Source organism: Protopterus annectens, chromosome 10.part0 (genome assembly GCF_019279795.1).
Source record: "Protopterus annectens isolate FY-2018-M chromosome 10.part0, PAN1.0, whole genome shotgun sequence".
Taxonomy (NCBI): domain Eukaryota; kingdom Metazoa; phylum Chordata; order Ceratodontiformes; family Protopteridae; genus Protopterus; species Protopterus annectens.
In genome coordinates, this window is record NC_056744.1 from 880,869,752 (window position 1) to 880,884,057 (window position 14,306).

Consider the following 14,306-nt stretch of genomic DNA (forward strand, 5'->3'; position numbering starts at 1 on the left):
TGCCAAACCTACCACCAAACCAGAAGCCAGAGGCTTTAAGACAAATCAATCATTTACTTCAGATGAAAGCAATAGAAAGGGTACCATCTCGGGAACAAAGTCAAGGCTTTTACTCCAGACTATTCCTTGTACCAAGAAAAGAAACCCAATGGAGGCCTATTCTCGACTTGTCCGCACTAAACACATATCTCATTGTGCCAAAATTCAAAATGCTGACCCTACAGCAGCTTCTTCCCATGTTGGGCAAGGAGTCTTGGCTGGTGACTCTAGATCTCAATGAGGCATACCTGCACGTCCCTATACGACCAGATTGCAGAAGACACCTCAGATTTCTTGCAGGATCAGAGCATTATCAATTCTCAGCATTGCCGTTTGGCTTATCTACTGCGCCCAGAGTATTCACGAAATGCCTGGCATCATTAATTGCACATTGCAGGCTTCAGGGAATTCAAATATACCCATACCTGGACAGCTGCCTAATACAAGCGGAGAACAGGACAAGACTTATAAAGGATTTGGCCTATGTCATACACCTGTTACAGGCCTTGGGATACACAGTCAACATCCAGAAGTCAAGACTAGTGCCATCCCAAAGGATAACCTTTTTGGGTGCGGATTTGGACACAATAACTCAGATGGCTTTTCTCATTGAAGAAAAACAAAAGCAACTACCAGTCTACTTCATGGCTTTGACAAGACAAACTCAGCTCACTGCAAGGGAAGTCCTGCAGGCCCTGGGTTACATGGCATCTTGCATAATCTTGATCCCACATGCCAGGCTGCATATGAGGAAATTACAATGGTACCTAAGGAATGTATGGTCTCAACACAGGCACAGTCTAGAAACCATGATTCCAATCATTCCATGCTTGAAAAAGGAATTCCTGTGGTGGACTCAGGCCTGCCAAGCCAACAGAGGGTTGCCTTTCAACAAACCACAACCAAGGCAAACCATCACCACGGACGCCTCAGATCTAGGATGAGGAGCACACACAGAAGACAAGTGCATCCAAGGCCTATGGACTCCAGACCAGCTAAATTTGCACATAAACCTAAAGGAGATGCTGGCAGTGAAGCATGCAATCGAGGCATTCAAATCATTCCTCCAGCAGGGTCAACTGCTGATAAGGACAGACAATACCACAGTCATGTGGTACATAAGCAAACAGGGAGGCACGCATTCCTATCCTCTATGCCGGATGGCAATGGATCTGTGGAACCTAGCCCTGAATCTCAACATTCAACTGCAGGCCAAATTCGTTCCAGGAAAAGAGAATTCACTAGCAGACAGCTTAAGCAGAACTACCACGGATGCTCACGAATGGATACTGCATCCAGATATGTTCAAAATCATAACAGAAAAATGGGGAATGCCAGAGATAGACCTGTTCGCCTCCCCACTCAACAATCAACTGAAGAAATTCTGCTTAAGAGTATACCACCCACAAGCCTGGAAGGTGGACTCCCTCTCTTTCAACTGGAATGCCCTAACACTGTATGCTTTTCCACCACTCCCATTAATGTACAGAGTACTACTGAAGATCAGAGAGGAGCAGCCAAAGGTGATACTGATAGCTCCGGACTGGCCAAGGCAACAATGGTATCCGCTACTGAGAAGCATGTCTCAGAAGAAGCCAGGGCCTCTACCCCTATGGCCTCTACTTCTAACGCAGAACAACTTCAAGACACTGCATCCAAACTTGAAAACACTGCAGCTGACTGCCTGGAAAATTGCCTAAAACAAAACCAAACTGTCTTATCTCAGAGGGTCAAGGACATAATCCTGGAGGCCCGTAGACCCTCCACAAGAAAGACATATTCAGCCAAATGGAAGAGATTCCTCATTTGGAGCGCTTCAAAGGGTACAAATGTCGCACTGGCAAACCTAGCACACATCCTAGTATACTAGGCCTGTCTTTACTCCTCCATTAAGATTCATGCTTCAGCAATTTCAGCAGAATACAACATGGATCCTCCTATCTTCTCTCACCCTCTCCTCAGACAATTTTTAAGAGGGATCAAAAATGTAAAACCTCCAAGAAAACCCCCTCTTCCTGCATGGGATCTCAACTTTGTGCTGGAAAAATTAACACTACCGCCTTTTGAACCAGCAGCATCAGCAGACTTAGTTCTTACCTTGGAAAACTGCTTTCCTTCTAGCAGTCACTTCAGCAAGAAGAGTATCCGAGTTACAGGCACTGATGGCAGTGCAGCCTTTCCTTATTTTTCACCAGGACAGAGTGTCTCTGAGAACCAATCCTACTTTCATGCCAAAGGTGGTATCCAGGGTATCCTTGAACCAAGCTATTCATTTGCCTACGTTCTTCCCTAACCCACAGAACAGAGGGGAAAAACTACTGCACACCTTGGATGTACACAGACAACTGCACTACTATCTGGACAGAACTAAGACCAGCAGAAAAACTGACCAACTTCTAGTAGCATATGCAACTGGAGTGCAAGGAAAAGCAATTTCCAAACACACAATCTCTAAATGGATAGGAAATTGCATTCGATTCTGCTATTCTTTTCATGGAAAGACAGCTCCTGAAAATATCAGGCCTCACTCCACAAGAACCACAGCCACCACTACAGCTTTCCTACGAGGGGTGGCTACCAAGGACATTTTAGAAGCTGCTACTTGGAGCTCCGTGCATACATTTGCCAAGCATTACAATCTACCTTTATACTCCAGATCCCGAGCAGGTTTTGCAACTGCAGTTTTACAGGGGATCATAACTACACCATCCTTATCTGAGTACCTCCTCCCCCAGTTTGGCTATGGTATTCTACCCGTATGTTATGACTGCAGATGCATCCTTGAAGGACATAGTACAGTTTTGTACCTACCATAAATGTAGATGTCCGATAGGTATGCATCTGCAGTCAGGATTACCCACCCGCCTTCCCCTCTGTGGTATTCCTAGGGTGCTTACCCCTCTTTCAGCTAGCTGGGGGAATCTATAATGGTGTATTTGTTTGCATGTATAAATATATTTATATATATATTGTTTTATTCTGTTTGGAATTTGCAACTTTTATCCAAATTTAGCCTTCCTAGAGGGCACCTGGCATCTGGGGCAAGAAACACTGAGGAAAATGGCGTCGGCTGATGCCTTTATACCCCAGCAGCTATGACGTTGGGGAAGATGCGACATCAGCCGAAGCCAGACCCAGACTTTGGAATCCAGCCGACCGAAGGGCTGCCTGAGGCAGGACAACCCATATGTTATGACTGCAGATGCATACCTATCGGACATCTACATTTATGGTAGGTACAACACTGTACTTTCCTCATTGTGGCTTGAAATTTGTTTCAAATCTGTTTGCTCATTTGTTGGCTGTATCTTCTCAGTCTGTTATGGTGTAATATGGCGATTGGTATAATGTTAAGGTGTTAATCTCACAAACACAAAGTAAAGGGCTTGATTCTCACTGAAGAAAATTCGCTAGGCTTAAAATGGGTTCATAAGGGCAGATAGCCTAATACTTTACCTATGAAGCCCGTAATGTTCCTCGTATTTCAGGGTTAGAATTCGGTGTAATGGTTAAGGTGGTTACCTCATAGGGACAGGGTACAGGGTTTGAGTCTTACCTTTGGATTGGAAAGTTTGATTAGGCTTACAATGGCCTTCAAGGGCAAATAGCCTAGTAGTAACCTATGATATTGTTTTGTTATTGCACACTGTGCGTTTTTCTTTCACTTTCTTTTTTGGATATGGTTGTAGAATCCTAATTGTCACCTTTCTTGATAACAAGTTTTACCTGGCATGAATTCTTGCTTTTGATTTTAGTTAATTCTTGTAGATGAAATTAACCATATCCATTCTGTATTTGGTTGCATAAAGTTTTGTAGACTTTGCATGCTCTTTTCTTTTAATTTAAACATTTGTTGCTTTCGTAATGCCACTGTTTTGGCCTAGTGCAGATGTTTTTCTCTGCAGTGTAACTTGGCAATATTTTATTTTCAGTAAATACTTTGATATTAAAAAGTACTTATTAAATTGCCAAATATTGTGCATTTCACCCCCTGTAGAACTGCCCAGTCATCTAATACCTCTGATGTGGAATCCAGTGGTGCTACCAGTACAGCGGAAACTACCTCAACTAGCATATCTAGACATTCTAGGTAATGTATTCTTTGAACATACTTGCATTCACTTCTTTCTGTCATTGAAGTTATTTAAAACATTTTTGTTTCATGGTAGTAAATTTTGCTGTTGTGCTATTAAAAGAATCTAGTGTGCGCTGAAACATCCAGAAGTGCAGGTATAACCATCATTTGCATTAATGATCTGAGAATTGTAGAAAGTTTAAGCAGTGCACAGCACAAAGCAGTGCTTGTAGTGACCATGAACATGATGTGGGTGATTCAAAGACATAATTTGCATAAAACTGTAGTGGTTGCAATTGGGCGATATGGAGTTTATGCAAATGAAGGCACAATTACATGGAAATGAGAAATCCCATTCAAAGGAGCAACACAGGATATGCAGGTGTGGAAGACCAAACAAACGGTAAAACACATATGCAGGTCAGACCAAATACAGAGATCTACATGTGCTGAGGCTCTTAAATGTAACCTACCTAAACGACAAAGGTGTCTTAAATGTAACCTAAGGAATAAGTAAGCACCCTCAGTAGCTTTGCAAATCCACATCACAGACAGTACCCAGTATGAAATAATGCATCCAGATTTCGCATTGACTTGGTTCAAAGCCCATAAGGCAAACTTACACACAATCGAATGTCATAGTCATTGTTGACACCATAGTGAGATACAGTGATGCACCACTTACCAGGTTGTGCAAAGAGAGTGTCACATTCATTTGCCTGTCAGACACACACATTCAAGTCCTTGCACTACAAGTACACGTTTGACATAGTCATAGTACATATGGGTGTAAATGATCTGATGTATCTTCTTGGACTGTGAAGAGATGCAATAGAATCCTTGGACATGAGTATCTAAGGCTGGTATGAACCTAGCCTTTGAGCAGCATTCTACCATTTCCAAAAATGATACCACACTACAAACGATTATTGATTTTAACAACTGGCTTAGCTTCCGGTGTCATTCAAACGGGAGTTGCAATATATATCAGCCTAGGAAGCAATGATATAGCCCCAACTGCTTTGCTAAAAATGACCCACAACTCTTCCCTCAAGCCTTTTGTATAAATCCTTGTCTACCTCCATAGTGCTTTTTTAGGCAATGTTCGTGTTATACAGCTTCCAACATGACTAAACAAAATCTGAGCATCATTAAAATATTGCTGATCAATGGTAGGTGCCTTAACAAAAATTCCACTCCCTACAAGAACGTCTTACCCTGGAAAAGATCAATATATTCACCATCACAGGGACCTGGCTCAGTAGTATTCAAAGCATTACATGAGTGCACGGTTTCAATGCTTATCACATGTTCAGACCCACTGCATTAGACAAATATACTAAAGGGGCAGTGTCTCCATATTCTTTAACAACCAAAGAAAAAAAAAACTTGATCTCCAGACTTGTTAGACAAGATAATGACCTAGATCTCCCCATGTCCAAATTGTTAACAAGACCATTTAACTTATTCTAGCTAAATGCAGGATCTCATCTGTCCCCCTCCGCCCATATCTTCTACCTAATATGAAGTATCTGTATATGTTAAGCCAGACACTTCTGGGAGACTTCAGCTAACCCTTTATAAGCTGAGAGTTTATACATCCTCAAACCTGTATGCACAGACATTTTTGGACTCCATCATTAGTCTGCCTGACCTAGCTAATCCACACCCCAACCAGGGGCAACAAAATCCTGCACTTGGTCCTTAACAGTGTGGGGCAGCTTTGCTCCCCATCATCTGTTGCTTCCTGGTCAAATCAGACTACATGTTAGTTACACTCACTGTAAGACTGAAGCAGTACCTCAGCATCCAGAGATTATTCTAATCTACCAAGACTGAGTGATGATCTAGCTAAATTCATAAGCAGCTTTCATCTAAATGACTCCACTGCTTATGTGGAATCCTTCACTGATAAATTCTGTGTGTGTGTAAATAGCATATTTGTGCCTGTCCCACCTCAAAAATACAATGTCACTTTCAAGAATTAACCCCTTTTGGTGGAACCCAAATATAATCAGGCTGTCTGATTTAAATAAAAGAAGAAAAATCATTGCTTGCAAAAATAAATCTAACTCAATTTGCCCGAGATGCTCCTGATAAACTAAACAAGGAACTCCAAACCCTGATTAAATCAACTAAAGCCAGCTATGTTGTAAAAATAGCCACCAAGGTGAAGGACATCCACAAAGCTACCATTAGTTATGTTAGAAATCTTAAAACCAATGCCTGGTATTTTGTAGAGAGAGTAGTAAGTAACACATGAAGTCACAGGACATAACAAGTCTTCTAACAGACAACTTTAGTTTAGTCTTCACCCCCTTCTCCTCTCCAGTATTCGTAGATTGCACCTACACCCACCCACTCACTCCCTAAAAAATAAAATCTCCCAAGAACAAGTTCTCAAGGTGCTATCTAAAGCCAAGAAAACTTCCATCTGTGAGGCCCGGTAACATATCAGGCTGCCTCTTGGTCAGCCTAAAGCATGACTTGTCTGATCCCCTATAGAAACTATTCAATATCATCCTCAAAACAGGCTTTGTCTGATGGATGTAGGACAAAAGTTATTCCGTTAAACAAAGGAGGGGCTTCAGTAGACCCTGGCAATTATAGAGTCATAAACCTGACCGGTCTCATCTGTAAGACTGTAGAGAGGGTCATTATAGAATTAATAAATAAGAGCTTAAGCAACCTGCAGACTCTTGAACCAACCCGGCCTGTATTCATCAAGGGCAAGTTCTGCCTACTTAGCCTGGTTGACTTTTTCGAAAAAATGTTTGAAGCAATGGACAAAGGCAAAACAGTGCGTATCGCATATATAGACCTTGCAAAGGCATTCAACACCATTCCGCATTCAGGTATCATAGAAACATTGTCGCAGCTAAATGTCAATCCCTGTGTAACTAGTTAAATAGCATATTGCCTCACAAACACAATGCAGGAAGCTATGGTAGGTGGCTCTATCACTAATGGTGTACCCCAAGGTTCAGTTCTTGGGCCATTCCCGTTTGTCTTTTACTTTTCAGTGGTCAAAGCTAATGTTAAGGGTTTGTTGCTGATCAGGTTTGCAGACTAGTGTAAACCTGGTGGCATCATAAACCCAACAAAGGGCACCAAGACCATCCGAGAGGACCTGTACCAAAAAAGTAGTGTGAAAACCATGGACTACAAGTAAATGTCAAAAACTGTGTAATTATATCCTTCGGCATGCCCTTGTAACTATCACACTGGCAAACACATACCACAGAAAATTGATCCCGTAGTTGGGATCTGAAAATCTTTGTTAATAATGTGCTCTCCTTGTGTCATCGTGTATCCACTGTTGTAATGAAGCCCTTTTTCTTTGTACAACTTAGAACTAGAGGTAATGCTTCCAGGTCCAAGATGTAATTGTTCCACTGTACTCTGCATTCATTAGGTCAGTCATTGAGTATAATGCCCCTTTCAATATTTATGTATGTATCCAAACATTTGGCACAGCTGGAACAACCACAACACTTTCTTACTAAAAGAAATCAAATTCCTAATTTGTCAAAACTAGGCAGACCTCTTCAAAGCCTTGGCCCTTTTCACAGTACTGTTCAGGCTACTAAGAGTTGACCCCTGTCTCATGTACTTTGCTGCAACAGACCCTGTTCTGTGTGACATGTTTACACATTCAAAAGTCCACTGCTATCATAAACACCTGCTTGAGATCTCGGTTTATTTTCCAAAATAAGTAGAACATTTTAGAGGGATAGATATGTATCACAGGGTCTATATTACGTGATCAAAACCTTAGGTTATCGAACTCCTAAAGGTCGATCACTAAATATTGAACCCTTAAGATTGAAAAAGGCCGTTTCCACATAGGGAAACAACGGCGTTGGCCAAATAAAAAAAAAAACTTTTAAACAGAAATGAAGTAGGGGGCATCACCCCCCCCACACACACACACACACACACACACACACACCCAATGTAGGGGGCTGTTCCCCCCACACCTCCCCTAACTAAATATACTAACTCCGAGATCGCTCTACAGCAGAGAAAGAACAAAATCCGCGTAACGGCCAAATGACTCGTTTCCCAGTGTGGAAACGGTCGTTCGCAATTTTCAGACTTCGACATTTATTGATCGACCTTTAGGTGTTCGATAACCTAAGCTTTCGATCAGGTAGTAGGGAGCCTGTATCACAGAGAATACCTTTTCTGTGGAAACAGCTTCCTCTCTGCATAAAACAAAGTACATCTCTTACTTCATTCAAACATAATTTTGATTCATGGATGGGTAGCTGCAAATTCACCCTCTGCTCTCCTGTCCCTCATGGATAAGGGAAACCTGTAAATACTCTAACATATCTCATCTGTTGGTTACTCATATGCAAAATTTAAGGGCTAGAAACTACCATGGGACTGTAAGGCTAGACTTCTTAAGATCCTCACAGATCAATAGCCTAGTAATCTCCTATGACCCAATATGGGAGAGTGCTTAAAAGACATAAAAGTGGTGATGTTGTCCACCTGTGTTCACCCAGTTTGAATGTCACAGTTCCTGGAGTATAGGATAGTATCCATATTAACTCATTATAGCCAAGTGTGCCTCCAGGCATTTCTGCAGCATCTCCTACTGCACCTGTAGATGTCAAATATTGTTTGTTCATGTTTGCATTAATAATTCCAAAATCATGCTTACATACAAGGTATCGGAATATTTTATCTTGAAGCATACATGATGGCAAACACAATTGTATTGATATATAACAGTAAAATAATAACCAGTAGGCAAACCAGCCCTGTTGCAAAAATCAAACAGCCAAACTAACAACAGCAACTGTGAAGTGAAGCATGGCTTAAACACCATCCAAGACCATAAAATTGTCATACTTTAAAACATTTTATTTTAAGTAGGTAAGTGCTTTCACCACATGAAGTGGCTTCTTCAGACCATTAATACATATTAAAAATAGAGAACAATATAATTAAATACTCACATTTAACGTTCAATTCATTCAAAAGTCCAAGCACAGTTAGCTTCCGTTTCAGCATTCTAGGCTGAGGTCATCACTGTGTTAAAACCATTTAAGGTTACAGCTCTATACAAACTAATTTATGTTTCAAACTCATGATTTCAACCCATTATAGTATCACAATATGTCACATCCTAATTTCCTTATAAAAAAAACACATATTTTCATATAAAATGAATTATAAACTAATTTCGTCATTTAGTTGTTAACACAAGCTCTCCTTGGACAACTGAAAGCGTTCAGTGCGTTTCAACGCACACACATTACATAACCACATAAATGCATGGTTAAATGGAGCTTTTTAGAGATCCTTATCAATAAAAACATTTAAATACTTGAAGCTACTATGCTTCAAACACCAATAACAATTGACAAGTTATTCATCATACATAATTAAAAAATATAAAATACTTCCTATTAAAATAGAGCTAAAGGCTCAACTGCATGATTGTTCAGCTTACAATATGGCATTGGCTATACTACATGTTAACATAGCGTTTTCATAACATGCAATCGCTAGAAATCTAGCATAAAAATAAACACAAAGGTATAAAACCTCTATAATTTTGAGCTTGAAGCAGCCAATCATAAAATATGCGATTGCTAGAAATTTAGCATAAAAAATAAACGCAAAGGTGTAGAACTTCTGTACTTGCAAGCTTAAAGCAACCAATCAGTCTAACTCAATACATCGTTAATGATGAAACAACCACACTCTTGTATTAGTCTTTTATACAACCGGTCGAGTATCTACATGCATAACTAGTTGTCAGATAACATTCTCCTAATAACTGATAACTCAATGGGTTGACTAATACATCAACAAACTATACCATTAAGTCACCTAATCAGAAAAGAATAACATTGGCATTATCAGCTGTTTCTATGGGTTTAACCATTGGTCAAAAGTTCATACATTCCTGCTATAAAATATAGTGAAAAATAGCTAGCCATTGTGACAGACAATAAGCTAAATGATATCTTGAGCACACACGTAATACTGTGTCTGTATTACATAATACTATTATATGGACTAGGTAGGGGTATTTATGCAGTTATTGAATAATGCATGACGCTGTACAGTAATGTAAATATATAGATATATGTCTTTGATAATGATTTGTATTTAGTCTTTTGATATTGGTTGTGTTGGTTTATCATAAGACATTACTTTTACACATAAGGGTCCTGCATATTAATATATATGTAGTTTTAGTATGTTTGTTCATGCTACTTTGTTAGTATCTATTACTATTTAGATACTTATGTATTTTATATAGCATATTTATGTCAGTTCCTATATTGCACTACTATGCATAAGTCTGTATTAGTATAAGTGCCATTTATATAAGCTGTGCATGTATAGTCAGAAAATCTATTAGGTCTATTTGACCCTAGTCTGGTGTTCCATTGTTGGTCTATACATCTCTAGCATTTATTATTTTGCCTGTTCATTATTAGATTTTAGTGTGTGATAATATAATTAGTATTTTGCTTATATATATATATATATATATATATATATATATATATATATATATATATATATATATATATATATATATATATATATATATATATATATATATATATATATATATATATATATATACATACATACATACACACAATGTTAGGATATATGCATACTATTTGGCTGTTAAATTTAGATATGATTTAGTATTATGTAATACAGACAGTATTACTTGTGTGCTCAATCAGTAAGGGTATATATAACACCAAGATATCATTTAGCTTATTGTTTGTCACAATGGCTAGCTATTTTTCACTATATTTTATATTTTGTAGCAAGAATGTACGAACTTTTGACCAAACAATGGTTAAACCCATGGAAACAGCTGATAATGCCACTGTTATTATGTTCTGATTAGGTGACTTAATGGGATAGTTCAATGATGTAATTAGTCAACCCAATGAGTTATCAATTATTAGGAGAAGGTTATTTGACAACTGGTTATGCACTGGATACTCGATTGACTGTATGAAAGGCTGATACAAGAGTTTGGTTGTTTCATCATTAACAATGTAGTGAGTTAGAGTGATTGGTTGCAAGTAAAGAAGTTCTACAGCTTTGCGTTTGTTTTATATGCTAGATTTCTTGTGATCGCATATTTTATTATTGGCTGCGTCAAGCTCATAAGCATAGAGGTTTTATACCTTTGTGTTTATTTTTTATGCTAGATTTCTAACGATTGCATATTTCATGAATACGCTATGTTCATATGTAGTAGCCAATGCCATATTGTAAGCTGAACTATCATGTAGTTGAGCCTTTAGCTCTATTTTAATTGGAAGTGTTTTATATTTTTTAATTCTGTATGATGAATAACTTGTCAACTGTTATTGGTGTTTGAACCATAGTAGCTTCAAGTATTTAAATGTTTTTATTGATAGGGATCTCTAAAAAGCTCCATTTAACTAACCATTTGCATGGTTATGAAATGTGTGTGCGTTGAAATGCACTGAATGCTTTCAGCTGTCCAAAGAGAGCTTGTGTTAACTAAATGACGGAATGAGTTTATAATTCTTTATTTTATATGAAAATATGCGTTTTTTGATAAGGAAGTTAAGATATGATATATTGTGATACTATGTTGTTGTTGTTGTGTCTTTCGGCTTATCCCGGTTACTATAATGGGTTGAAATCATGAGTTTGAAATATAAATTAGCTTGTATAGAGCTGTAACCTTAAATGGTTTTAACATAGTGATGACGTCAGCATAGAACGCTGAAATGGTAGTTAACTAACTGTGCTTGGACTTTTGTATGAATTGAACGTTAAATGTGAGTATTTAATTGCATTGTTCTCTTTATTTTTAGTCTGTATTAATGGTCTGAAGAAGCCACGTCATGGTGAAAGCACTCACCTACTTAAAATAAAAAGTTTTATAGTTTGACAGTTTTACGGTCTTGGATGGTGCTTAAGCTGTGCTTCACTTCACCGTTGCTGTTGTTCGTACAACTGTATTGATATGTGACCTCTGTCAATGAGTATTTGTTCGAACTGTCAGGTGATAACTTCATTTTTTTTTTAAAGGTTCAAGCCACACTCACTAGGGGTTAAATGTACACTCCCAAAAGAACTGTATTGGAAGGAATGACTTAAGTATAGCAGCAACAGTTGTTCAACAGCATACTTTAATTGCTGTCAATATGGCAACCAGCATGAACAGAGATAAAGGCAGTGAGTCCATATCATGACTCGATAAAGTAATAGATGATAATTCTTCAGAGTCAACTGGAATACACTATAATTGGTCTGTTAAGCTGTATAAAGTGGGGACTTCAACAAACTCTATTGCCCACAAGCATAATCAGAGTATGCGTGGTTTGCCTGTTCCTGTGGACACAGAGGTGATTGTAGCATTTATTTGCCTTAGCTAAAGGGAGCTTCCAGCATCCTACAGGGGACACAAACATATTTCAGGCCTCTTAATCGTTAATACTTAACCAGTTCTTCAGCACCATGCCACAACATGTGAAAGAGCTTATGTTGTTCCCAAAGACACCAGTGGAGAGAACCATGTGAGCATTCTGTGAGATTAAGCACACTTTCCTGAGGTCCTAGGTGTCGCAGATTACACCTATATTGTTATTAAGGATGCAAAATGTCCAGAGAGAGAGAGACAAATAAAGGGCCATCACAACCTGAATTTCTAGTTGGTCTGTAATGCCCAGGATATTATCTCCAATATATTCATGCCCCATCTATGCTGTTCATATGTTATCTACAAGGCAGATTTGACCAGTGACTATTAATACCTTTCCAGTATCCACCTTTCTATGGCACTTCTTGTCTCCAGGAGGACAACATACTATAGACCAGGGGAGAATTTGTGGCAACCAGTTCAGTTATCAAGGTTTGCTGTAAACGTGGCAAAGTTTTATTTTTAGTAATATGAGTAGATAGTTTAGTCAAGTGATGGGGTATACACAGGGAGTTGAATCGATCATACAGGTATTTCCTTTTTGTTGTTTAAGATCTAAATCCTTAGTGTGGTTGTTTCTGGCACTCTAGGTTTTGTGAAGATCTACATATTCAAGGGGGCAGTGGCCTTTGTGATCTAAAAAATGTTAAATGTAAATTACCACAGAGGAATCTGTAGGACTGTGTTTACAGAGACAGCGATTCAAGTCTTTTGAGGTAGTTCAGGTTCTTCATGTCTGTGATCTCTTAACTTAAGAACTTCCGAAGTCTTTTTACTTGTAAGATGTGTATAGACATATACATATGCTGATGGGGACACTACTCTGAGACTAGATTAGTAAGGGATATTTGGGGAGGGGTAAAGATTTTGATCAAGATGAGTTGTCCTTAAATATCAGTTTGCAAGACAGAATGATTATCTGGCTGCAGTTGAGAGTTGCTCTGATGACTGGGTCAGTCTGGGCTGGGGAGCTGTTCATGCTGCAGAAGGTCACAAAACAGCTTTGTTTGCAAACTTACAGTACTGTATTTTTTATCATTTATTTTAAGCCAATTTTATTTTGCACCAATAATTTGTAACGTCTCATCCAAGCTACAGTGAAGTGCTATTGGAATGCAATTTTAGCCATATGTCTGTGTTACTGATTTGAAGCCCAGAAAAATAAATACCAGCTATTGTGTCCCAGCAGAGAGGGGGGGTACACTACTAGTCACCATTTTATTGTCTGAGCAGACTCCAACTAGTTTAACAACTCTGTGCGTGTTTGTGCACGCACGCATATCAACAACCAGTTTGCTATTCACCTCACAATGGTAAGGGCTTATGCTTAGGTCTTTGAGTTTGTTGAGAAAAGCAGCATGAGCAATTCATGTCAAAGCTTTAGCCAGGTTGATAAATCCTGTGTGAAATAAGCAGCTGCTAACCATAGCTTCCATGAAGTTTACTGGGCTCAGTAGGCGTGCCCTACACTTTATAGAGCTGAATTGGTAAGGAACCAGAGCAATGCAATGCATTTTTCTGTGTTTTAAGGTCTGATGTCATTTGTTCTATGGCTTAGTAAATTGAATTAAGCTAATGGGTCTGTAGTTATTGGTGTAGAGTCACATTTGTCTACAGACATTACAGTAGCTGTTTTCTGTGCTTCAGGAAAATACCCAGTGGAAGAAGTTTAGGTTGAAAAGGTTTAAGAAAGTCCATATTTGACACTGAGTAGATATCCAAAGATATTATTTGGAT

The 14,306-nt window shown here is 38.8% G+C and overlaps 1 protein-coding gene across 1 annotated transcript in view; it reads left to right on the forward strand.

Annotated features, from left to right (window-relative positions):
- Window positions 1–14,306, forward strand: part of MTF2 (metal response element binding transcription factor 2) — a gene marked incomplete in the record, with an annotated part of 1,616,286 nt that overhangs the window by 1,527,205 nt on the left and 74,775 nt on the right. Inside the window, 1 exon segment of the mRNA XM_044085679.1 lies at window positions 4,037–4,129. Within this exon segment, the coding sequence (XP_043941614.1) occupies window positions 4,037–4,129 (93 nt within the window).